Source organism: Falco cherrug, chromosome 2 (genome assembly GCF_023634085.1).
Source record: "Falco cherrug isolate bFalChe1 chromosome 2, bFalChe1.pri, whole genome shotgun sequence".
Taxonomy (NCBI): Eukaryota; Metazoa; Chordata; class Aves; order Falconiformes; family Falconidae; genus Falco; species Falco cherrug.
In genome coordinates, this window is record NC_073698.1 from 10,131,636 (window position 1) to 10,153,962 (window position 22,327).

Here is a 22,327-nt window from a genome sequence, read left to right on the forward strand (position 1 = left end):
AAAAATAGGAAAATCAACTAATCATTACAGAGGCCAGCAGTGAACCTTTCAGTAACTCTGGACCTGCAGAAGGTCTTCTTTGAAGAAAGTCTCGGTAGACCTTGCTTTCCCTCTTAACCTGCATTTGCTTCCTAAAATGTAGTCAGCTCCTTCTCTTTCTCTAGCTGTGTGCTTACCAGCTGGAAATCATTCTCCCTTCCCAATTCTGGCATCAGCAGATCGTTTCCCTGCTGGAACTCTAGGTGTTTTCTTCTGTCTTTTAAATGTCCTACCTACTATGTCAAAAATTAGCTTGGACGGATTTATTTCTAACTACACCTCCCTCATTTACACTATAATCACACATTGCATGATTTATGTGTGTATGCCTGTATCTCAGCCGATGCAGAAACAGAGTAAAAGGCAGTTCTTGTCCAAGGAACCTTAAAAGTTTGGAAATGAATGATGAGAAGGAAAAAAACATCACTTGCTTGTTTCAGACCAGGGAAGAGAGATGCTGAGGACCATATTTAGACTGCATTTTGTATGTCGAGCTTGACAAGGCAGCAGTGAATGACCCAGACTGCCAATTATGAGCTACACTGCCAGACTCGGGTTCCCCAGCCAGCCAGTGAAGAGAAGTGGACATAACATCAAAGTTAAGCAGCCTCGATGCTCAGGACTGTTAGAAACCCTTCTATAGGTTACACGGCAACTCCCTGGCAGGGCTGAGGATTAGCTGGACTGCTGGAGTTCAAAACTGATGTCTTCATTAAGGAACTGTTGTTATTTTGTTCTCAGAGGTACTTGCTATACTTGCAGACTACTTCTGTCACGACAGTAGAGTTCATTTCCCAACTCTACACTTAGAAAGTGTAACAGCAAAACAGGGTTTAGAAACAACACAAAATGGTAACTTTAAAAAATATCTTTATAAATACACACTTTGAAACAAATGTTATTTATGCAGATTTTTTTTAGCACTGATTTCTGCAATTGCTCCGTTTGAACTCCCCATGAGCCAACGTAAGGAGGCTCAGCTCCCACCTTCTTCACTAGTGGTGTACTTTCCTCTTTCACATGTCAGAAAAAATGATGAGGCACCAGTATATAGTTTTTTGGCTTTAAGGTAAAGCTGTGACACTTGATCTAGAAAGCCCTTAGATTCACAAAAAAAAAGAAGACTCCAATTATGCAAGGGGGGGGGGGGGGGGGGGAATTCAGCTGGTTCTCTCTTTGTAACTTGTAATCTGATACAGAAACTAGAGAATGCCCAACCTTTCAAACGCTACATTGTATTTTAACACTGAAACGGAGCTACTATCCAGCTATGCAATTACCACAATACTATCCAGCTCTGCAAAGCTCCACAGGGTATGCCTCTAAAAAGCTGAGCAAAGGCATAGTTTGTCAGGCTGTTCTGACTTACACCAAGGGTCCCCTCTACCCTAACATCTTGCTTCACATGCAGACACCTACGGAAGAATCAGCAGAAGACAAGACTCTCCTGCTGTCACCTTCCCAGCTTCCAACCATTTCTATCCCAGTGGGTCTCCTTAGCCTAAGGTGCTTTGTCTACTAGATATGCCCCGACTTCTCTTTGAAGCATTTGCCCAGTTCCCCATGTAAACCTCCTAATCTATCCAACATCCTCTGATAAGGAGTTCCGCATGCCTCCATGTGTCTCATATGAAGACCCATCATCTTATGTTTGCTCTGAAATAGTGTCTTTCTGACTGTATGTGATGGCCAAAAGTTCTGATACTGGCAGAAACCATGAATAGACATGCTCTACCCACTCACTCTTCCAGTGTTACCTATGATTTTGTAGACCACTGCTATGTCCCCCTGAATTATCTCTTTTCCAGGCTGAAAAGGCCCTGCATACTCAGTTGTCCTGTGTTTGGAATCCTTTTGCTCACTGTCATTCCTTCCTGAACCCTGTCCAGTATCCTGCCTGACAGGTGAGGACCAAACCTGCACGCAGGATTCAAGTCCTGGGAACACCACAGAAATACCCAGCTGCAGAGCGATCTCCTCCACTTTATTCTCTGCTTTTCCCCTAATAATTTTTCTCTTTATTGCTGCTGAGCACAGAGCTGAAGTCTTCATGGAAAAAATTATCATGACTCCAAAAATGTTATTCTTGGGCTGTCACGGTCACATCATCTCCAGCCCTGTGTATCAGTTTGTCACCAAATATATTAAACATCAGTACATACCCAAATGCATACATGCGCTGGTATTTTTAGCCAGGTCTATAAATAGGTTTGCAAATGTAATCTATTTTTTTATATTTGAACAAGTTACAAGAACTTTAAATCAAATGTTTTTAAATGGCAGTCACAAAATAATGGAATTAATCTCACACAAGGCTGAAATTTGTATCATAACAAAATCACCACCAGTCCTTGGGAACTCACTCTGGGGCTTTTGTTTATTCATATTTGCTCTCAGTTTAGACTGTAAGCATGGGACCGTTTCACCCTCTTACTAATACAGACACAGTTTCACTATTACACTCAAACATGCAAGTACATCACTGCATAATAACTTTGCAGAATCACAGAACAGCTGAAGATAGAAGGGATCCCTGGAGATCATCTAGCCCAGTCCCCTTGCACTGAGCAGGGTCAATGAGAGCACGTTGCTCATGGCAATGTTCCATTTGGTGGTGAGTATTTCCAGTGATGGAGACTCCACAACCTCTCTGAACGACCTGTTCCTATGTCTGACCACCCTCACAGTGGAAAAGTTTTTCCTTACATTTAAAAAGAATTTGCTGTATTTCAGTTCATGCCTGCTGACTCTTGTTCTGTCACTGGGCACCGGTGAGAAAAGCCTGGCTCTGTCTGCTTTATTCCCTGCCAGGTAAAAGTAAGCAGGACAAAAGATTTTGAAGGGAACAATTACATGCCATGAGACTTGCATTCAAGATCTAATGAACTTTTCCCTGCACAACGTAAGGGGCAATTTCAGGCTGATAAGATTGTATTTTATCTTTGGCCACTGCTGTTGAGGTGGGTGATGCACAGAATGCTTTGCATACCCAGAACACACAACAGGCCAGTCTCATAGAAAGCACTGTAACTCCATTAGAACAGAACAGAAGAGAAGTGCTAACGGGTTTTGACATAGCAAAGGATGCCCCTACGGACACAACACTGCCAAGTATATCCCTGTTCTTTGTGTCAACCCCTTTCTTAACAGTCACCCAAAATTTCACTAACAGATAAAACCAGCAGGTCTGCTTATGGGGAAAAAACCCAAACATGAATATCAATATTTTGTGCTGTTTCCATTGATTGCAACCTTTGGCTAACACAGCAAACCGATGTCTGTCTGAGGAGAGGGAGGCAGCTAGTTAGGAGCCAACTGTCCCCACAGCTGGTAAACATGGAGCCAAGCCACTGCCCTGCCATCGGCTTTGTACATGCTGGGCAGGTTCAATGCTGGATTCTCTTCGTTGGGGCAGGGATGGGAAGGAAAGCAAAAATGCTAAAGGAAAAAAAAAAGAGTTTGCGAAATAGAAAAACACATCCTCCCTCTCTGCCTTGTAATGTAAGGTAGCGGTGAGACCGCCCAGCTCTCTTCCCTCCACCTGCAGCTGTGAACAGTGTTGTTAATCACCAAGGCTTAGCTGATGTAGTAAGGTCATGAAGCATAACTTTTCCTTCCTCGCAGCTAAGTTGTGTGCATACCGACACAGAAGGTGCTAAGTTTTTCTCAGGGTCTGTGCTGAGGGCCAGACAGAAAGCTGAAATATGCTGAACGCTTAGAAACAGTGCTCAGACAGAACAGCACTGATACACATACACCCTGCGGGGGAAACGCCTGTTGCTTAACTAAACCAAAATGCTAGAAATAACAGTAACAAGGCTCCAAATACGAAACAAAACAACAAAATTAAAACAAAAAAATAAAAATGGGGTATTAAGGGACTCCATTTATATATAAAAAGCATTCCTCCTGTGTTTTCAGCTGCCTGTGTCTTTCAGAGAACACACAAGTTTTTCTCTGAAAGCGCTCCCAGCACTAGTTGCACTTGAAGCATAACACAGGATAAAGTGATCAGAACTCAGCTGGATCCTATTTTCTATGTAAGTTTTGCTAGTCAGCTGGGGATGATCCACTGGGAAGAAATGCACGTGTTTTCCAAAGATCTAATCACATCTGAGGCTCCATTTCTTTTAACATCTCTCAAAGGGCAATATCAAAACTGAAGCAGGAAATCATGTGAATGACTGGCAAATGAAATGAGCCATTAGATACGGCTTTTCCTTTTTTTTTTTTTTTTTTTTTTTGGTAGGCAATAAAACCTAATGCACACAAGTCTATCAGGAAATGTATCAAAAGTTTCGTTTAATTTCACCCCGATATGCACAATTCTGTTATTTCTTTTTACATCTGAATGAGACATGTCATTCTTGAGAACTTAAATCAGCCCACTCCCTGAATATAAATTACTATATGTAACCTAGTCTGGGTAGTTTCGCTTACTCTTAATAACTTCTTAAAAACACATATATTTGTTGACTTAGCCCTAGCTCTTGTGTAGACTCTCCTCCAAATGCTGTGGGATTTTCTACCAGATTGTTGTCTTCATCTTTCAACTATCATGATGCTATGATGCTAAATAGACATGGTTTTACATGACATGAAGTCTGTTGCTACTCAAGTCAACAGAAAAAGTATTCCTAGCCTTGAATGGGAGAGAGAAGCTTGAAAATGTTACTATGTAATACACTACATCAGTAACTATTTTCTAGAACAAAGAATCAGTGGTTTAAGGTGATTTAGAGCACAAAGTTCCTCACAACATTGTCAGGAAATGGTTTGGTAGGTACTTTTCTGAAAAAGGAATTTTGCCAATTCTTATAACTATAAGCTGTCATTAAATATCTGTCTTTTCATTCTTTTAGTTACCAGTCATGGCTGGTAATGGCATACAGCAAGGCCTTGTGCCATCACAAAATCAGCAATACAAAACAGCACAGAAATGATAACACCTCTTCATGCAGAAATGGCACATGCTGGTGTTGAGAAGTATGGGAGACACTTAAAGAAATATTATTTCTAAACAAATTTTTGGATTAAAGAAATGCTCCTTTATTTGGAAACTGCACTGAGAAAATTTCATTTGCCATGCTTGTTAATAATGGGGCACAATTAGCATAATCCCCTCAACACATTAAAAAATGCAAACATCAAATAACAGAAATTATAAAAATGCCTTCCTTTAATTATAAATTTTGCCTTTTTCAAGCCAGTCACAGCTAAGCTCAAGAGACATTCAGCTAACGCAGTGAAGTGAAATCCTTGAGGGAAAGCCCTGTGCCGTCAGGCTGGCACCAGCCACTTGGCAAAGCACAGCAAAGGATCACAGCTTCTTCTTTGAAAATTTGTGTGGGTGTCTGTGATATTTTCCTTGAGGAAATGGCACTTACAGTGTGCTTAATGAACAAGGGAATATGTTAAATTCATGGCAAGAGATAGTCCTTAAAACTGCTTATCGCAATGAAGAGCACCAACTGCCCACTGATTTTCATTCCACATAACACAAGGAGGCTTCTTGGAAGCTGTAGATGCGCTAATTATTGCCAACAGTACAGTAAAACCATCAGAGCAGCTATTCCATCAAAACTCAAAATAGCCAATAATCTCTGAAACTCCTGCTCTCCCCAAAATCCCCCTTCAACACTGAAAAATGTGTCAACAACCCTTGCTAAATGCCACTCTTCACTGAAACCCCCCTTGTCCAACACACATAAAAACACAAATGTGCCTGTTCGGATCCACAGGCTTTCCAGGCTCAATCCTCAGGAGAGACACATTCTCTTTTTCTCATGATTATGGTATTTACTACAGCATAACTTAAAATTTTCCGGTTCCAGGTAAGTCACAAAGCTAAGCGGTCACCCACTGTTTATCGGCTTCTACACACAGAACAGGTCCCTGCAAATTACTAAAAGCACAGTGATGCTTTGAGTACAGCATTGTCCAAATTTCCCTCTCTATAGATGGTCAAACGTTTTCAATCAAAATGTTCTTTAGATAGGATATTAAGATTTTAAGAGAGAGAAAATATTAAAATGTAAAAAACACACTCAAATGCTGAAACTTTAGGGACGTGTGTGATCATATATATCTAAATACACTGCGGCACTTCATGCAAGTCACAGTACACTTTTCCCACATGCCCATCTTTTTTCCCAGTTAGAGCTCCCAGCCAGACTGTATCTGCCGTGATGCCAGTGCTTTCTCTCTCCAGGAGAGTGTGAGACCGTGACATATTACAGCAAATATACACTAAACTGGGAAGCCACCCAAGAGAAGATAAAGAAAGCTGGAGACATACAAATCCTAAGAGGCAGCGAGGAGAGCATTTACAAGTGGTATTTTTGGCTTTCAGACAGTATTTCTGACCATATGAATTTTTTGGGAAACAAACAATATTTCTCATGGAAAAGGTAAACCAACTTCTTTTTTTTTTAAAAAAAAAAAAAAAGGCGAGCATCTTCTATTAATTTACCAGACTATTTTATCGCTCATATTTCCAAGGGAAAAATTGCTTTATAAAGTAACAGGGAATAATGTAATTTCATTCCCTGTTCTCTGCTTTGGCTACACTGCCTCTTTGTCAATCCTGCTTAAGGCACTGCATGCCTGAAAGACAACCTGTTTTTTCCGGCTGTTTCAGCTATCTAATAAAAGATATTACCGCTCCCTACAAAACTTGCCTCTCATGGAATATTATTTTCATTATAATGTACTTTGGTCTAATCTGCTACAAATGTCACAAACCATATAAATAAGAGGTAATGCGATATCCTTTCTGAAACAAGCTCTGTCACTTTATCCCCATTATGAGCAAAAAGTGCTTTAAATAAAGAGGAAGAACAAGAACATGCCTGAGCTGCAGAAACGTGGGTTATAATGTCAGTGAAACAAAATCCACGCGGCACCCTGCCCATCAGCTGCTGCAGCTCATACCACAGCACCGTTTATTGCTGTCATGGCACACTCTGCTCCACGTACCACAACGGGAAAGACTGCAATCCCATTCAGATCTTGGAAAGTGATTTCCAGCCTTTGAATTCCCTCCTACAGTTTCTCCTCACAGCGCTATAGTTAATGCTGAGAAAATTGAGTCGTTTGTCTCATTAAGAAATGCCATGTTCAGCACGTAGCAACCACCCTTTCAAATTTCAGTCAGAATCTGGATGCAATAGAAATTCATTTACTTTGTAGCTTCTTAAATTTTATGGAATATTTTAGGCATTTCTGCCTCACCGCTTTTTGAAATTTCAAAGCCTGATAAAAAATAAAATAATTGGGTTTTAATTACAAATTAATTAGTGGAGTGACACTCACAAAAGGATGTGTTCATATTAAAAAAAGGATTGCACTGGCAGTCTGACTCCATTCCCATCAGGAACTGCCCCACATCTGTGTTCTATATTCTCCTTTTTTGAGGCACAGGACCACAAGGTTCATAGTCCAGTACAGAGTTGTGATTAGCATGTACTTTTGTGTGTGGTTTAAGTACGTATAAAATACGGAGCCATAAAAAAATTTAAACTAGACTTTTTTATTCTGTTTGTAACAGATACCAAAATACTAATTTTGACAAATTGTGGAAACCTGCTGTTGGCCCACTGTCACAACATGGTTCTTTCAGGGCAAGTTCTGAGGTTTGGTTGTTTCCCTAAAGGAAGAACTAATACTTTTGCAGCTGTCACATACCCATATTGTTTTCACAGGACTCCTATTTTTGCAGTTGATAACTATATAGTTGCTTGGTGGCAGATTTTTATTAATGGTATTTATGACTTAATGGGACAGAGCTCCAGGGGAGGACTGGGGCAAAGAAAAGCTCTGATTGGCAAGATGCCCCTCAAAAATTCTTGGATCACACACTGGCTATATTTCCTTATGGTAAACCCCAGATTCTCCAGCTAGTGCCTGATGCATCAGAGAAACAACGTATATAGAATGGTCAAAGAACTGGATGGAGCAACAGGAAGGTGTGTGAGGCACATGAATGCAAAGCTAGGTTGCAAGGGGCTACAGGGAATTGATGCTAAAATTTGGGGTGTAGGATTTGCTTCACATGAACAAGGACAGCACTGATTTTAATGCGCTTTGGAGCAGAAAGATTTTGGAGCAAGCAGTTGCTGTTTCAAGGAAGTCTGAAGTTCGGGCTGAGGACATGCAGCTGGTGAAAAGTGGGGTAAATATACTTAAGGAATAATAATAATTTTTTTTAAAAGCAATAAAGGAGATGGGATATCCTAACTAGAACTTCAACATTAATATAATGCCAACAAGGAGTTATACAATATTTGCTGTGTAAACAGGGTGAAAATGTCATTTAACTATGTTATTTGCTCATGATGACATTTGCAATGTTGTGGGAGTTTTAATTAACTCCTACGCAAGTTAACTGCTGAGCTCAGAATGAATTCTGAGCAACTGATGGCCCCTCTCCCTTCTGATCCAAGCTCAGACAAAGCACCTGTGGAAATAAGGAGACAGGTAGGAGAGACCAAGGAATAAGGAACAATACAAGGTAGCATGATAGGTAGTCTTGTGAACAGCCCAGCAATCACCACTGCTGGTGGTCTTCATGGCAGAAGAAAGCTACACTTTAAATCATACCACAGGCCAAATCAGTGATGAGACCTCCGCTGCAAAGCAAGCCCATTTCTGTACTTAAAAGCAAAGTCAGAAGTGGAGAGGGTGAAGAAAGCAACGTGTCAGTCAAATGCAAGTTCTCAAAACTTGAACTCGGTAAAACAGATGAACCAAACAGAAGGCACAAAGGCACCACGCTCATGTTCTGTAAGCATCTGCACACAGACAGAGGCAACAACTGAAATGCACACATTTCCCAGGGGTGGTTTGTGTCCTGAAAGGAAGGAGTAAAGAGGGCTGAGCTTCATTTTCACAAACAGCACAGAAAGAGCCCATGGATACCCAAAGGTTGAAGCTGAAAAATCTGCAGACTATTTCAACCCCAGGTTTTGGGTTTGGCTTATGTTAACTTCTGTATAGAACTTACTGTAAGAAATTCTAAGCATCATGCAAGACTTGGGAGCACATAAAGATAACTGTCTCTTCTGATCATCAAGTTTAGAAATATCAACAGTTGTTGTTTTTTTTTTATAAATTTTCCAAATTTGCAATGTTTTACTTAATTAACGACACCACTTTTATAATCTGTTAGAAAAGGATCCCCAAAAAGAAACCTTTCAAATCTACTTTCCAGATATTTTTTAGTTAAACTGTGGTAACTCATAATTCCAAATCTGAGGAGTGTGTGCTTTCTTGTTCTGCCAAATCAGTTTCAATGAACTGGGAACAAAACAAGCTGATGTTTGGTAGCGATTATTCAGCAAAACTTGAGTGGCATCTAGAGGAGTCCGCTATTGTCCCCCGGGAAGTGCAGGCATGCATGAAGAGCTGGTGTTTGGATACAAACTGTCCCATTTCTCTGGAAACCGTTACACACCTGAGCTTGTTGAAGGTGCTCACACAAAGGAACCAGAAAGTCCAGCCAGACTTTGTATACTCATTGCTTGAAGCAGCCATGTACCTCTGCGCAGAAACTACCACAAGAACAGGACTTCCCTAAGCATCCCTAAGCAAAGACTAAAAGAAATATGGTGAAGCTAAGCAAAGATTTCCCTCCCTAAGCAAGGATTAATAGAAAAATGGTGACACACCGGCAACTCCAGAACAGCAACTTTGCCTTCTTAAATAAACACAGCATATAAACAGTGATTACAAAACCAGAAATCTGCCTGGCAGTAAACTCAAATATCTGTCCTAGAGCTTTTCTATCTTCTGACTCTCTTTCCTAAGTGGAAAGTAGCTTTTTGCTTTTTTTCACTACATTCATTTAGATCCCATCAGCCACTACATGTTAATGTGCTCCACAAGTTACAATCTTGTAGTTCATAAGGGTACTCGAAACATCTGAGGCACGACAAAGAATCCTTCAACCTTGTATTCCCGAACCAGTTCTTAGCTACAGCAACATCCACACATCCTGTGCGTATTATATAAGGATAAAAAGAATTTACATCATTCAGCCATGTCACTTTTAATAATCATTCCATAATTAAAAAGAGCCTGGGATACACAAACAGGTGGAAATAACAGGATGCATGAAGAAAGGACTTCAAAGTAGGAGAAAATTTCCTTCAAGGCAACTTTCTCACCCAAAAATCTTTTTTCCCTGTAGAGGCAAAACTCACCAACTGTTCAAATCAGAGTTGACTCAAGTTTATACTGGTTTTGGTACTAAGACAGCTGGAGTTCAAATAACATAAAACAATCCAGGTCTGGAGCCAAAATTCAGATGTGTTCACCTTCAGCATTAATTATTTAATCAGAGGAAAGGGGCTTCCAGCATCAAGCCAATAAACTACATCTGTTCTCCTTTTTCTCCATTCTCTTAATCCTGTCTTTTATTGAGCCTGCTTTCAGTCATAATTTAAAAAAATTAATGAACATTAACGGCAATAAAGAATAAAACTAGCACTCCTTATGGCACTTTGCCTGAGTATATCGTTAAGGCATTTTAACTTCCCAGTAATGTAACAGTATTAGTTTTATTACTAATGTCAAATTTTATGTAAAGAAACATGATTAGACCTTTTTAGCAGCCAATTCTGGTATCTTCCTCAGAAGTGTCAGTAGGATTCACTGACAATATAAGAATTGGTAGTCATAAGATCTAACAGCAGAAAATAACCTCTATCCCATCTCTGTCTTCTGCTTCCAAAGCCATGTTGATTTTGCTGGAAAAACTGACAGTACCACGTCATTAACGTCTTTACCCACTGCCAGGAATCTCATGGAATAACTAAACACAACAAAATACACGTTACTATGGAATGCAAAAGGCCCAAATCAAACAGAGCTTGAGGTAACAGCAAAAGAGTTGACCAAGTGCTCATCGCTAGTGACTAGATATTTTTAAAGAAAATCAGTAGCAGTTATAGTGATCCTGGAACAACCTTGTCACATCCTGCAGGCAGACTTTGTAGTCTTATTATTCCTTCTTGTCATCTTCTGCTTCACACATTCCTCCAGTCTGAATTAAGAGCTGGTATGAATATAGCAGATACAAACTGAATGATCCACTACTACAGTATCTCTAAAACTGTCCCCAGGGTTACTAAAAAGAAAATATTGCTTCTTTGTTAGCTCCTATGCTTGCTGATAAATTCCAGCTAAGCACAGCAGTACACAGCAAACCTGGGGATGCTTCAGGCATTCTCTAAACCTGGAGCTGCAAGGGCTTAACAAGGTCATGTAGATACTCCTGACCAATTTGACAAACCCTCCCAGCCCAGCAACTGTGGATCATTCTTCCTTCAGAGTCACTCAAAAGGTTTGTTTATTTTCTTCTGTAAGCATGCAAAAAATCCTCAGTCAGCCTCTAAAATCCCAAAGAATTGCCTTAAAATTTTTATCTGTTTAGAAATAAGAACTATGGGGCATGTACTCTTCGCTGTCTCAGGTTTTAGTCCATAGGGAGTTAAACAAGATCCATGCTTTCATAAATTTGCTATGTTCTGGAAAATTGTTTGTAACTGAAAAAATTTTGGTGGGTTGCTGTTTTTTCCCCTGAAACTGCTTCAAATCTGGACCTTCCAGAAAAAGGACTATGACATCAGACAAAAATTCACACTATATCATGTCAGATTCAAAATACGGTAGTCAGTACCTAAATGACCTAGTGACAGCATATATCCTCATCTCTAGCAGGAAGAATTAAGCAAAGGTGTGTGTTTCCTGATGAGACCTAGAGTTTACTAGGGTGATGCATATTGGTATTCCATGATCTATCTGTTCTGGCTCTAGCTGGAGTGTCCCCACACACATCAACACCTCCTGCTGCCATGACATTTAGTAACCTACAGAACAGAAGTCTCAGATTCAAAGGGTGGTATTAAAGTGCTCTTAGAGCATCCCCGCAATAAATACCATACTGCTCAGAATGGTGGACGGGCCTTGTGAACGTCTCTAGGATCGTATACAACTACGCAGCAGGGTGATGTCACCACAAGATAAAAATTACTGTAGAGCACAGAACAGCAGCAGTGTTCTAAGCACGGTCCCTCATCAATTTGTACCAGCAACACACTGCAATTTAACAGCAATGTTTTATTGCCTTAAGGCATGTAGTTCACCTTAATACCTCTGAGTGCTGTGTATCTGCTTTCCACAAACACATGCTGCACAGCTTCAGAAGTCTGTTATTTCAGCATCATCAATATCACTGTCTGTCTCACACCCTGGAGCCTGTCTAGTCAATGAGACACATTGTCTTGATACACTGCCATGGCTTTTTTTCACTGCTGTCAAGTGGTTGGACACGAGGCGTGCCCTACAGCCTCTTTTTTTCCCTCCAGAGGTGCCAGATGAAATGTTGGCTTTAAAACTAAACAAGCAGTAGCACTTGAGGCAGCAGCAAGGACAGAAAAAGCATAAGGCTGATAGATGACAACACTAAGGACAAACTAGACAGTACATGGGACAAAAAAAACTTTCTAAAATCCCTTTTGTACATGCTAAGCCAACTTTTTTTTTTTTTTTTTCCCAAAGCTCAAGCAGAAATAGGTGACCACAGAGATGCACAAGAGAAAGAGAAAAAAAAACTCTTTAGAGGGCAGGCTAATAGCAAGATCAGCCTATTAGCACATGCATGGATCTCACATCTCTGATCCGGGCACGAGCCATTGCAGGGACTTCAATGTTACTGTAGGGTTTAAAGTCGCCATCCACCAGCTCAGCTGCAGCATCTGCCAGGCAGCCACAGAAGAAGACACACTGACTTAGCTCTGAGCCACAGGGCTAACCCAACCTGCAGGGCTTCACGTTTGCAACTACCACAGATCAACCACTGCAAACCCGTCATAACTTGAGTGTCTAAGTCCTGACAGGGTAACGAAGCTGTGGTCTACAGCCATAGTTTCACCTCTGTCATATCACAAAATAATTGCATTAATAGTACGAGCCACCACAATGCCATGAAACATTTTGTTAATAAATAGGTGCTGGCTTCACTAGTCACATGTCAGCACAAAGACAGTAATTACATTATCAAAAAAACATTGTTTAAAGAGGTCTATAATAGCTGTTCCACTACTCACAATACCCAGCGCACACAGCAAAAGATGGAAAAATCATGTTAGAAACCTTTTCATGGGAAAAATCACAAGAACTGTCAATTAACTAAACTACCTCCCTCTGAGGTAGTGATGTATGTATCTAGACTCTACTGTATGTCTCTCTTTTCTGTGATGCACATGAAAGCTAAGCACAATACATTTACTAATACCACCGTAACGCGGACAATAAATGAAAGAGCTCAGATTTGTATTGGAAATTTATCTAAAGATGGTGCTGCCTATATAATGGGAGGTAATGTTGTGCCTTTATCCAAATCTCCGTCTCAGAACAGCAGGTTCTCAGCTCTTCTAACCTCAGATAAAGCCATTTGTTTTCAACAGAGAAAGAAATACATCACTTAGGGGTCTGGATTACCATTTAGTTTGCAAGGGTCTCAGAGCTACCATTTCTGAGGTTTCTTCCTCTCTTCCCTACTTTTTCTGTCCTACATTTTCCATTATTCAAATAATTGCTTTAAAAAGCAAGTAACAGTGTTGCCTGAAGACCTACTAAATACCTGCTCCTATGCAAAAAATTATTTCTAGAGTGACTGCTTTTTCAGAAGCAGTTTCTTGCAGCTTTTTCTTTTGGCTACCTAAAAAAGATATGCATTGGGATATGAGCAATAAAAGTTCCATTAACAGCAACTTCTCATCAGGAGTTGACAAATCTATTACCCCTTATCTTTTCTCTTGATATGCAGTTGCTTTCCCAACCTAAAAAAAAAGTCACTAAGGCCACGATATATTCTTTTAAGGTTTCAAAACATAAGACTCTGTGTCAGTGACTTGACCCAAAGCATAACTGGCAGAATTGGTTTGCCAGCACCGTGTATTCCCCCTCAAGTCCTTGCAGCTAATGGCAGGAAATTGTTGCTTCACTTTTCTTCATCTCCCAGGTGCAGGCAGCAGCAGCTGAAGCCAAGCAAGAGGAGAAATGTCTCAAACTAACCCGTTCTTCTTCACATTTCACAGCATATCTCACTGCACTCTTCTTGTAGCCTTTTGATTTAGGTTTGTAACTGAGTTCCCTGAAATAAGCTGTTAACTGTCTTTGGTATCAGCACAACCTGTCAGGAATGGGAAAAGGCAATACGAAAGCGAATTTCAAGAAATAGGATAAAGGCTGAGAGAAGAGGTCATGAGAAGAGTTCAAATGACAGTATGTCACATAAAAACGCCAGCCCGATATCCTGTCTGCAGAAGTGGCCATTAGAGCATGCTTCAGCAAGATTGCAAGGAACGTGGCAAATATAATAAGCCTTCCTCAGTCAGTGGGTTAGAGACCATTAATTGTCACAGGGCTTAAGAGACCCAAGTGAGAACTGGGCTCCACGGTACAGATGGGGCATCAAGGGTTAGGTAAACTGCCTGCTTCTCAGCAGCACGTTTGTCCCCGGGAAAGAGATCCCTGTGTAGCAAAGCTAATACAACAAACGGTCTCTGTCATGTGACAGTGTCCTGCATCTTACACAGTCCTACCTGGGCAGATCTGCCCCTCAATGGAGAATATAGGTACTGAGTTGGGAAAATAACATTTAAATGCTAAGAGAGAACAATTCATGCCACAGAGGCAACCAAAAAAAACCTTCAGAGATGCCACTTCTTTCAGAAAACTCATTTAGCTAGTACTTCCCCACCCCACTTGTCCCAATAACCCACTGTACTCTCCCAGGTAGGAACAAGCCACAACAAAAGAGACACCATACTGCGACTGACCAGAGGTTAATTAGGTCCATAATCTGCCTCTGGCCAACATCCTATAGTTGAAGCAAGAGCGTAAAATCAGGGTGATTATGGAGCATACGTGCATATGGCACTGCCCTCCCAGCCTTTGCCTATTAACGTTTCAGTGACTCCCACAGCCATGTATGCAGCCGGACCAAAAGTTCAACAGATACTCATGGACTTACTTACTCTTCCTGAATTGGTCAAATCCCTTTCAGGGCGGCAAACTCACTTGACTCGGTTCCACAAACACACAAGCTGATACAAATTTAACAGGGAAAATGTTTCCACATAGGAACTGAACAAGGTGGTGGTGTGTATTTGTCTTCCTTACAAGGAAATGCTATGATAAGCAAGGAATAAAGTTAGCCACCAACGAATAACAACAACAACTATCTCTTGAGTATACAACTGTCACCAGTGTTGTCACAGGGAGCAGCAAATTACCATTCTCCTCTGCAGGGAATCCTGGCTTACACCCCTGGTCTGGAGGCCATTCAAAGAGCAATGGAAGAGCATGGAAGAACATGAAAGCAACCTGTAATCTCAGTGTACTACAGGCATTAATAAACCTGGCAGCCACCCAAACTGCTGGCACCAAAATCCGTTTATCTGGGAGCTGCACATTTCAGGATTTCTGCAGACACTACTACGCACAGAGGCACTGCTCTGCACAGGGGCAGCAGGCTATCAAAGAATCAGAAAAAGAGGCAGAAACAGAGGAACATTGGAAGTTATTACATTGCAATCACAGGATCTGTTAGTAGTTGGAAAAATATGTTATCTGAAGAAATGCACACCTGAATAAAGCAGGGGTTGCATCAAGAATGTAATAAAAACAACTTTGGGAAAACAAGCATGAACAATCTGTAGTGAGAATACACCACAATCAAGGAACAATTGTGCTGAAGCCAGAAAGGGATAACAGTTCAAGCAAAGGTATTTGGCTCTGAAAAGGAATTGTTTTTCTACATACCTGTCCAGTCTCCTACTACTTTAAGGTGGACCCCAAACGTTGCTTTGGTATCTGTAGGGCACTAAAAATATTAAATATATTAAGGACCACTTCTAAGTAACAAGAAAACAACAAAATGCATTCAAAGTACAGTTGTTAAGACAGAACCTGGTGTAAATAGGTGATTCCTGAGCAGCCATACCAGCAGCTATACCCTTTAAAAAGCAGGCCTATCACCAGTACAGGTCAGGAACTCAAGCATGGTTAGTCTCCTCTCAGTTTTAACCCTTTCTTCTGGTCACAGAGGAGGTTGGGATGAGCTTGTCTGGGGATGTGATTTGGAACAGCCACTTCGCTAAGCATTACTCAGCAGTGATACCAACTGAGGATACAACAGTACAAATACTCCCTCTGTTATTGACAATTCTCACTCAAAATCAGGCACTGCCCCATCACTCTCCATCACATCAAGGCGCTTAAGAGACTTCTGGTTCTTAAATATCATGGCACATCTTTTCAAGCTGATCATTCGCACAAAACTCATGCTTTCTTCTAAACGGAAACTCGGATTTTGCTGCACTTCTCAAAAGTTTAGAGTTTGCAAAGGAAAAACACCAGACTGCATGGCACGTGCTAAAAATCATTTTGCAGCCACCATTCTCTCACTCCGCACCTATGTCCTCACCTCAAGGCTACTTACTTGTGGCTGTCAACACAGGAACAATATTAATTACAATCTTATCCACACTACGGTATCTAAAATACTCCAGTTAAGCCATATCAAAGGTCTAAGGAGCCTCCTCAGTTTCATTCCTTGTTAGCTACAAGGAGATTTCAAATGCGCCGTCTGGACAGCTTTTGCAGGTACACCAAATTTCATATATAAACAGGACAAGCAACTATTCCTCAAGATTGTTCACTTTCCTTCTATAAAGCAATGTCATTCATTTCTTTTGATAGAAGATATTAATACTGAGATCTGATGCCTGCCTTAGAACCTTTTAATACTAAAGATGATCCAAGCTCCATCATGAACACAACACCCAACAGATGACGCTCCTATCTGGTTTTTAATACTGCTACAGACAAATATGAATTCTGAGGAGAGGGCTTAAATTCAAGGAACACATCTAGATTATAAATAAAGGAGGCTCAGGTAGTGAATCCAGGCACCAAATACTCAACTATCCACCACGCTTGTGAAGACACTTCTTGGCTTTGTTCCGGACCAGTACGATTAGCATTCCCAAGACAATTTCTTGTGGAGTGGGAAACTACTGGCCTCAGCGCTGAGGATCAGTTTCTATCGGTTCCTTACTTAACAGCATAAACATAACAGATAAAAGGTCAGTTTTCTTTACATCTTGGCAAACCTAGAACAGGGAATACAATGTCCCTGCTAGTCATTCCATTTTCCTGAAGGTGAAGAGCATTCTTGTTAAGAGTACTGATTACTAGACATACTTATATTTAGTTTCTTGTCATCTTTCAAGTTTTCTTACAAAAATTTGGTACACAAACGTAACAGTCATAATTATTGCAAGTCTCAGGCTTCAAAAAAATGGCATCAAGAGAGGGATGCAGGCCAATCTCACATGAGGCCAGTATTTTCTGTGGCTAGGTGCAATGTCTTCCAATAAAATTGTGAAGACCAGCTCTCCATATAATAGCAGGCAAGCAGCCTCTCAGCCGGATAGTTGCATACTGGCAGCAAAAACATCTGTTCTCCTGGGGGCCTCCGTAAAAGCCTTTGGCAGAGCGCATTTTCAGTCTGGTCTGTCCCAGAGCTCTCTGCTGTTCAGAGGAGGTTGAGTGATTTTCTTAGTTCAACTAGGCACAGCCCCAGTCAGCATACCTTCTATAAAAGTGTCTGTCAGTCCCTCCTTCCATAAAAGTTTATAGCAGAATACCCCTTGGCTCCAGCCAAAGTAGGTCCAAACCCGTTATCCTTTTTATCACACTTGTGACCGACTCCTTTCTGCACTACTCTGAAAAATTATCCGATAAAAAAAGAGATTAATTTATCTTCAGGCTTTAGGAAGACTTTTTTGATACCTGTAACTGGATATGAGAGTTCCTCAGAGAGTTCTAGAAAAATCATATTGTGCCGCTAAATCTTACCAGAAGAAACATGCCCATTATCTAGGTTACACAGAGTGAATTTCCCCCCGCTCAAAAGAAAGACTGTAGACAGCCCAGCGAAGGGCCACCAAGACGATGCGAGGACTGAAGAACCTGACACACAAAGAGAGGTCAACAAGGGAATGTGCTTGTGTAATGCACAGAAGAGAAGGCTCAGGGAGATCCCTGTCTTCTAATACAAAAAAAAAAAAATCTATAGAGAAAACGAAGGTGCTCTCTTTACCACCATGCATGGTGACAGGACAAGAAATCAAGGGCACAAGTGCCTTTGGGGAACTTTCATCTAGATATAAGAAAAATATTCTTCATCACAGAATAGGTAACCAGAGAAATGGTGTAATTTCTCTTGCTAATTCAGTTTACAAGTCCCTGGGTAACCTAACCTAAGGCTCTTGCAACAGAGGGTTGAACCATACGATCTCCAGAGGCCTCGTCCAACTTAAGACTTTCCTATAGACTGTAATTTTAACTCTGAAAATTGTATTTATGTTTTTACTGTACAGAACGCTTACTTTACCTCTCTCATCTCTGTAAACACAATTAAGTCTCCAAATTATGGCTTCTTCCAGACTGTTAGAGAATATATTCCAGAAGCTTAAGAAAATACTCAAAGACAGTTTTTCAGAAGTTTAATCATGAAAGTGGGTAAACTTTCCCATCAGACCACTGGGCATATGTAATGAAGTGCAATGAAAATATCCTCTTATATATTTAACCTTCTTCATGAAATCACGGAATCATAGGATAGCTGAGACTAGAAAGCACCTCTATAGACTGACTGCTTCAATCTCCTGCTCAAGCAGGGTCTGCAACAGCAGGTGGCTCAGAACAGAGTCCAGCTGCACTTTGAATGTCTCCAAGGATAGAGACTCCACAGCCTCTCTGAGCTACCTGTCTCACCCTCCCAGAAAAAGTGGGGGGGTTTCTTATGTTCAGATGGAACCTCTGTATTCCAGCTTGTGTTGTCCTGTCACTAGGTGCCAATGAGAAGAGTCTGGCTCTGTTTTCTTCACTCCTCCATCAGTTCCAGTTATCTCAGCCTCTCCTCATGTAAGAGATGCTCCATTTCTGGCCCTTTGTGCTCCAGTATGTCCATGTCGCTCTTGTACCAGGGAGCCAAGAACTGGGCACAGACCTCCAGATATATCTCACCAGTGCTGAGCAGAGGAGAGGGGTCACCTCCCTCAACCTACGGGCAATGCCCTGCCTAATGCAGCCCAGAAGGCTGTTGGCCCTCTTTGCTGCAAGGGCACATTGTTAGCTCATGGTCAGCTTGGTGTCCACCAGGACCTCCTGGTCAATTCTCTGCTGAGCTGCTTTCCAGCCAGCCATTTCCTATCGTGTACTAGTACCTGGGGTTACTCCTCATCAGTGGCAGGATTTGGCAATTCCCTTTCATGATCTTCATGAGATTACTGTCCACCCAATCTTCCAGACTCTCAAGTTCCCTTAATGGCTGCACAACCAGCTAGTGTATCAACCATTTTTCCCAGTTTTGTATAATTTGCAAACCAGTATTTACCCCTGAGGTCATTTCTGACCATTTCACCATTTCTGACTGGCCTCCAGCTGGACTTTGTGCTACTGATCACAATCCTTTTAGCCCGGCAGTTCATGCAGTTTTCCATTCACTTCCCTGCCCATTCACCTACTCCACGCTTCATCAATTTATCTATGAGGATTTTATGAGAAACAGTGTCAAAAAACTTGTGAATTATGGTGCTCTTTTCCATTTTACATGTCTAAGTGCCTGATCACCTATTTTACTTTTAATTTGCCACATCTCATCTTTAAAACACTGCACAGCTAAACGCTGTTTCAAGATCCTTATTACAGTCAGCTCATACACACATTTAAACTGACATCTATTTATTTTCTATGAAGACAAGCATAAGCTGAAGCACCCTCTTGAATTGGAAAACATGAGAATAAGCACATAAGCCTCGGTCAAATAAAGGCGTATCAAAGCGGCCTCAGCAATGCATGATGTCCTCTCTCTGCAGCTGTGAACAAAAACAATTAAAATTGTTTTTAAAATGTGTTTTGGCAAATAATACTTGAACTTCCCCTTGCTCCTTTTAATCTGGGAGCCCTGAGAAACAATCCAGTGACTATTAACCGTATTGTGGCAAGAGCTGCATGCAGCCCCTTATTTTTCCCCAATTGCTCAAAAGCAAATTGTAAAGATTAGGCAAACCTGAAATATATATATATATATATATATATATATATATATATATATATAAAAGGCTTTCTCTTAGCTCCTTTACCTTAAATAATGTTTTCCAAACAGGTAAATCACTAACTTGAAAAGTCTGTCATGAGAAAGGACATTAGACATGGTTAAAGAGAAGTTGACAAGTGCATTTGTCAGTAGTTCTTTCCGCATTTTGAAGAGTTAAATGAACCCTGTTTGCCACAGTCATTTGATTAAAATGCTACAGTACACAAATTAACTGTGGCAGACAGTGTAATGACATGAAGCTATGTTAATCTTATTCTAACCTCAAGCTATCTATACCTTTAAAAAGGAAAAGATTTTACAGGTAGGAACGTCTACACTAATCAGGTTATCTGCCAGCATCTGGCCATCCTCCAAAAACAACTCGAAATCAAAGGAATTCTGTTAAATTTAATAGAGCTCTGCAGATTTACACCCCTGGAGAAACCAAACTACGCTCTCAGCATTGGAAAGTTGGTAGATTTTCTCAGAGTTATTAATCCTACGTGAGCAAGTTTACAATGCCTATTTTTACTGTGGGTTTGTATGTATTTTCACAATCAGAGCACTGAGAATAGTATTTTATATGTAGAAAAAATTATGGAATACAGATTATTCTATATCTTGATGAAAAAACACCTTTCCATATTTTTTTTTCCTTTTTTTCCAAGCTAACTTGAAATACAAATGCAAATTATCACACAAGGAATTTGCAACAATCCCTGGAGGACTTTATGCTTATAAACCACCAAATTAATTGCACTCATCAGTAGCTGTAGCTGTACTATTTACCTCTATGATGAGAAAAAAAGATTAAAATTTTTAATAATCTTAATAATTTAACTATTTTATGTTTAATGCACTACTAGATTAAAACAGACTTGAAATGTATTTTATTTATCAGTTTTACATTGTGAACATGACTCTCAGTTGTTCTCTGTGCCTTGCTTTCATATGACCCCAAAGTGAGTGCACTAGTTACTATTACACCCAATTTATACTGGTTTAAAAATCTATTGGAGGCAATGAGCAGTTGAGGAATCTGTGCATAGGAGAGCACAACATGTAGCAAATGAAATCTATGTTATCAGCATCTGTTTCCATCTTAGAATACCCTGGATATTTAACATTACTGGTATCTCTTCCCAGACAAGAATCCTGGCCAGATCAAGAAACAGAACAAGCCTTGCTGAAATTTAATGGTGTTAAATACTACTGAAATATTGTAAAAACTCTTTTTAGACCTTGAGTTCCAGGGAGTTGGGATGAGTCAACAGCAATCTAGCAAGAAAATAGAAAGTTATTTCCTGAAAGTTTCCAGTTTTGTACATCTCTACCACAAGAACTGAGAAGACTCTTGACGTTCGGTCTTGATTACAGCACTGCCACGGAAGCGCTGATGCATACACCAGGATAACACTGCCGAATACCTATCATCAGAAAAAAAGGAGATGCAAGGGATGCCCAAGTTATGTACCCCCATGTGGTTCTGCAAATAAAGCTCCTTACAAGTTCCATGTGGAGATACTGCTTTCAAGCTGATGCACCACAGTAAACACCAGCTTCTGTGTTTGGCGCTGTAGCAGGTAGCCTGAACAGTGCCCAAGGTTTCAAAGATCTGTGCCACAGCGGGAAGAACAAAGTGAAACCTCATCTTTGTCTGATCTGGGGAACTAAAAAGCTCATTGAGGAGTTTGTTCAAATAAAGGGAAACTCCTTCAAAGAAGGCTTTCATCTCGGGGGAAAAATCCACGATATGAACCGAATATGGATTTGCAGATATCCTGGCAGGGACCCCAACCACTGCTGAGCCCCTGATCTGTTTCCGTGTCTCTGTCTGCCTGCCAGGGTGATCCAGCTGCACTGCGAACCCTGTGTCATCAGCCCGTCCTTGCTCCAGACTCAGATGAACCCTTACACATCAGAAAAACACATTAAAATCTTAGCATGTTTGGGACAGCAGCAGAATTGGGGGGGGGAAAAAGAACTGAACTTTCCCTTCTGAAGCTGGGGGCAGCAAGAAGAAGAAAAGGTTTTCAGCTGTGAACCTCTGAAGCTCAGTAAGCTGTAGCTTGTCTGGTTTCACACAGAACTGATATAAACATTCTTAAAATG

At 40.7% G+C, this 22,327-nt stretch overlaps 1 protein-coding gene across 1 annotated transcript in view; it reads right to left on the reverse strand.

Annotated features, from left to right (window-relative positions):
• NOX4 (NADPH oxidase 4) overlaps positions 1-22,327 on the reverse strand; it is a 117,446-nt gene that overhangs the window by 54,244 nt on the left and 40,875 nt on the right. Inside the window, exon 12 of the mRNA XM_055702820.1 lies at positions 15,871-15,931. Coding sequence (XP_055558795.1) covers positions 15,871-15,931 — 61 coding nt within the window. The remainder of the gene's footprint in view (positions 1-15,870; positions 15,932-22,327) is intronic.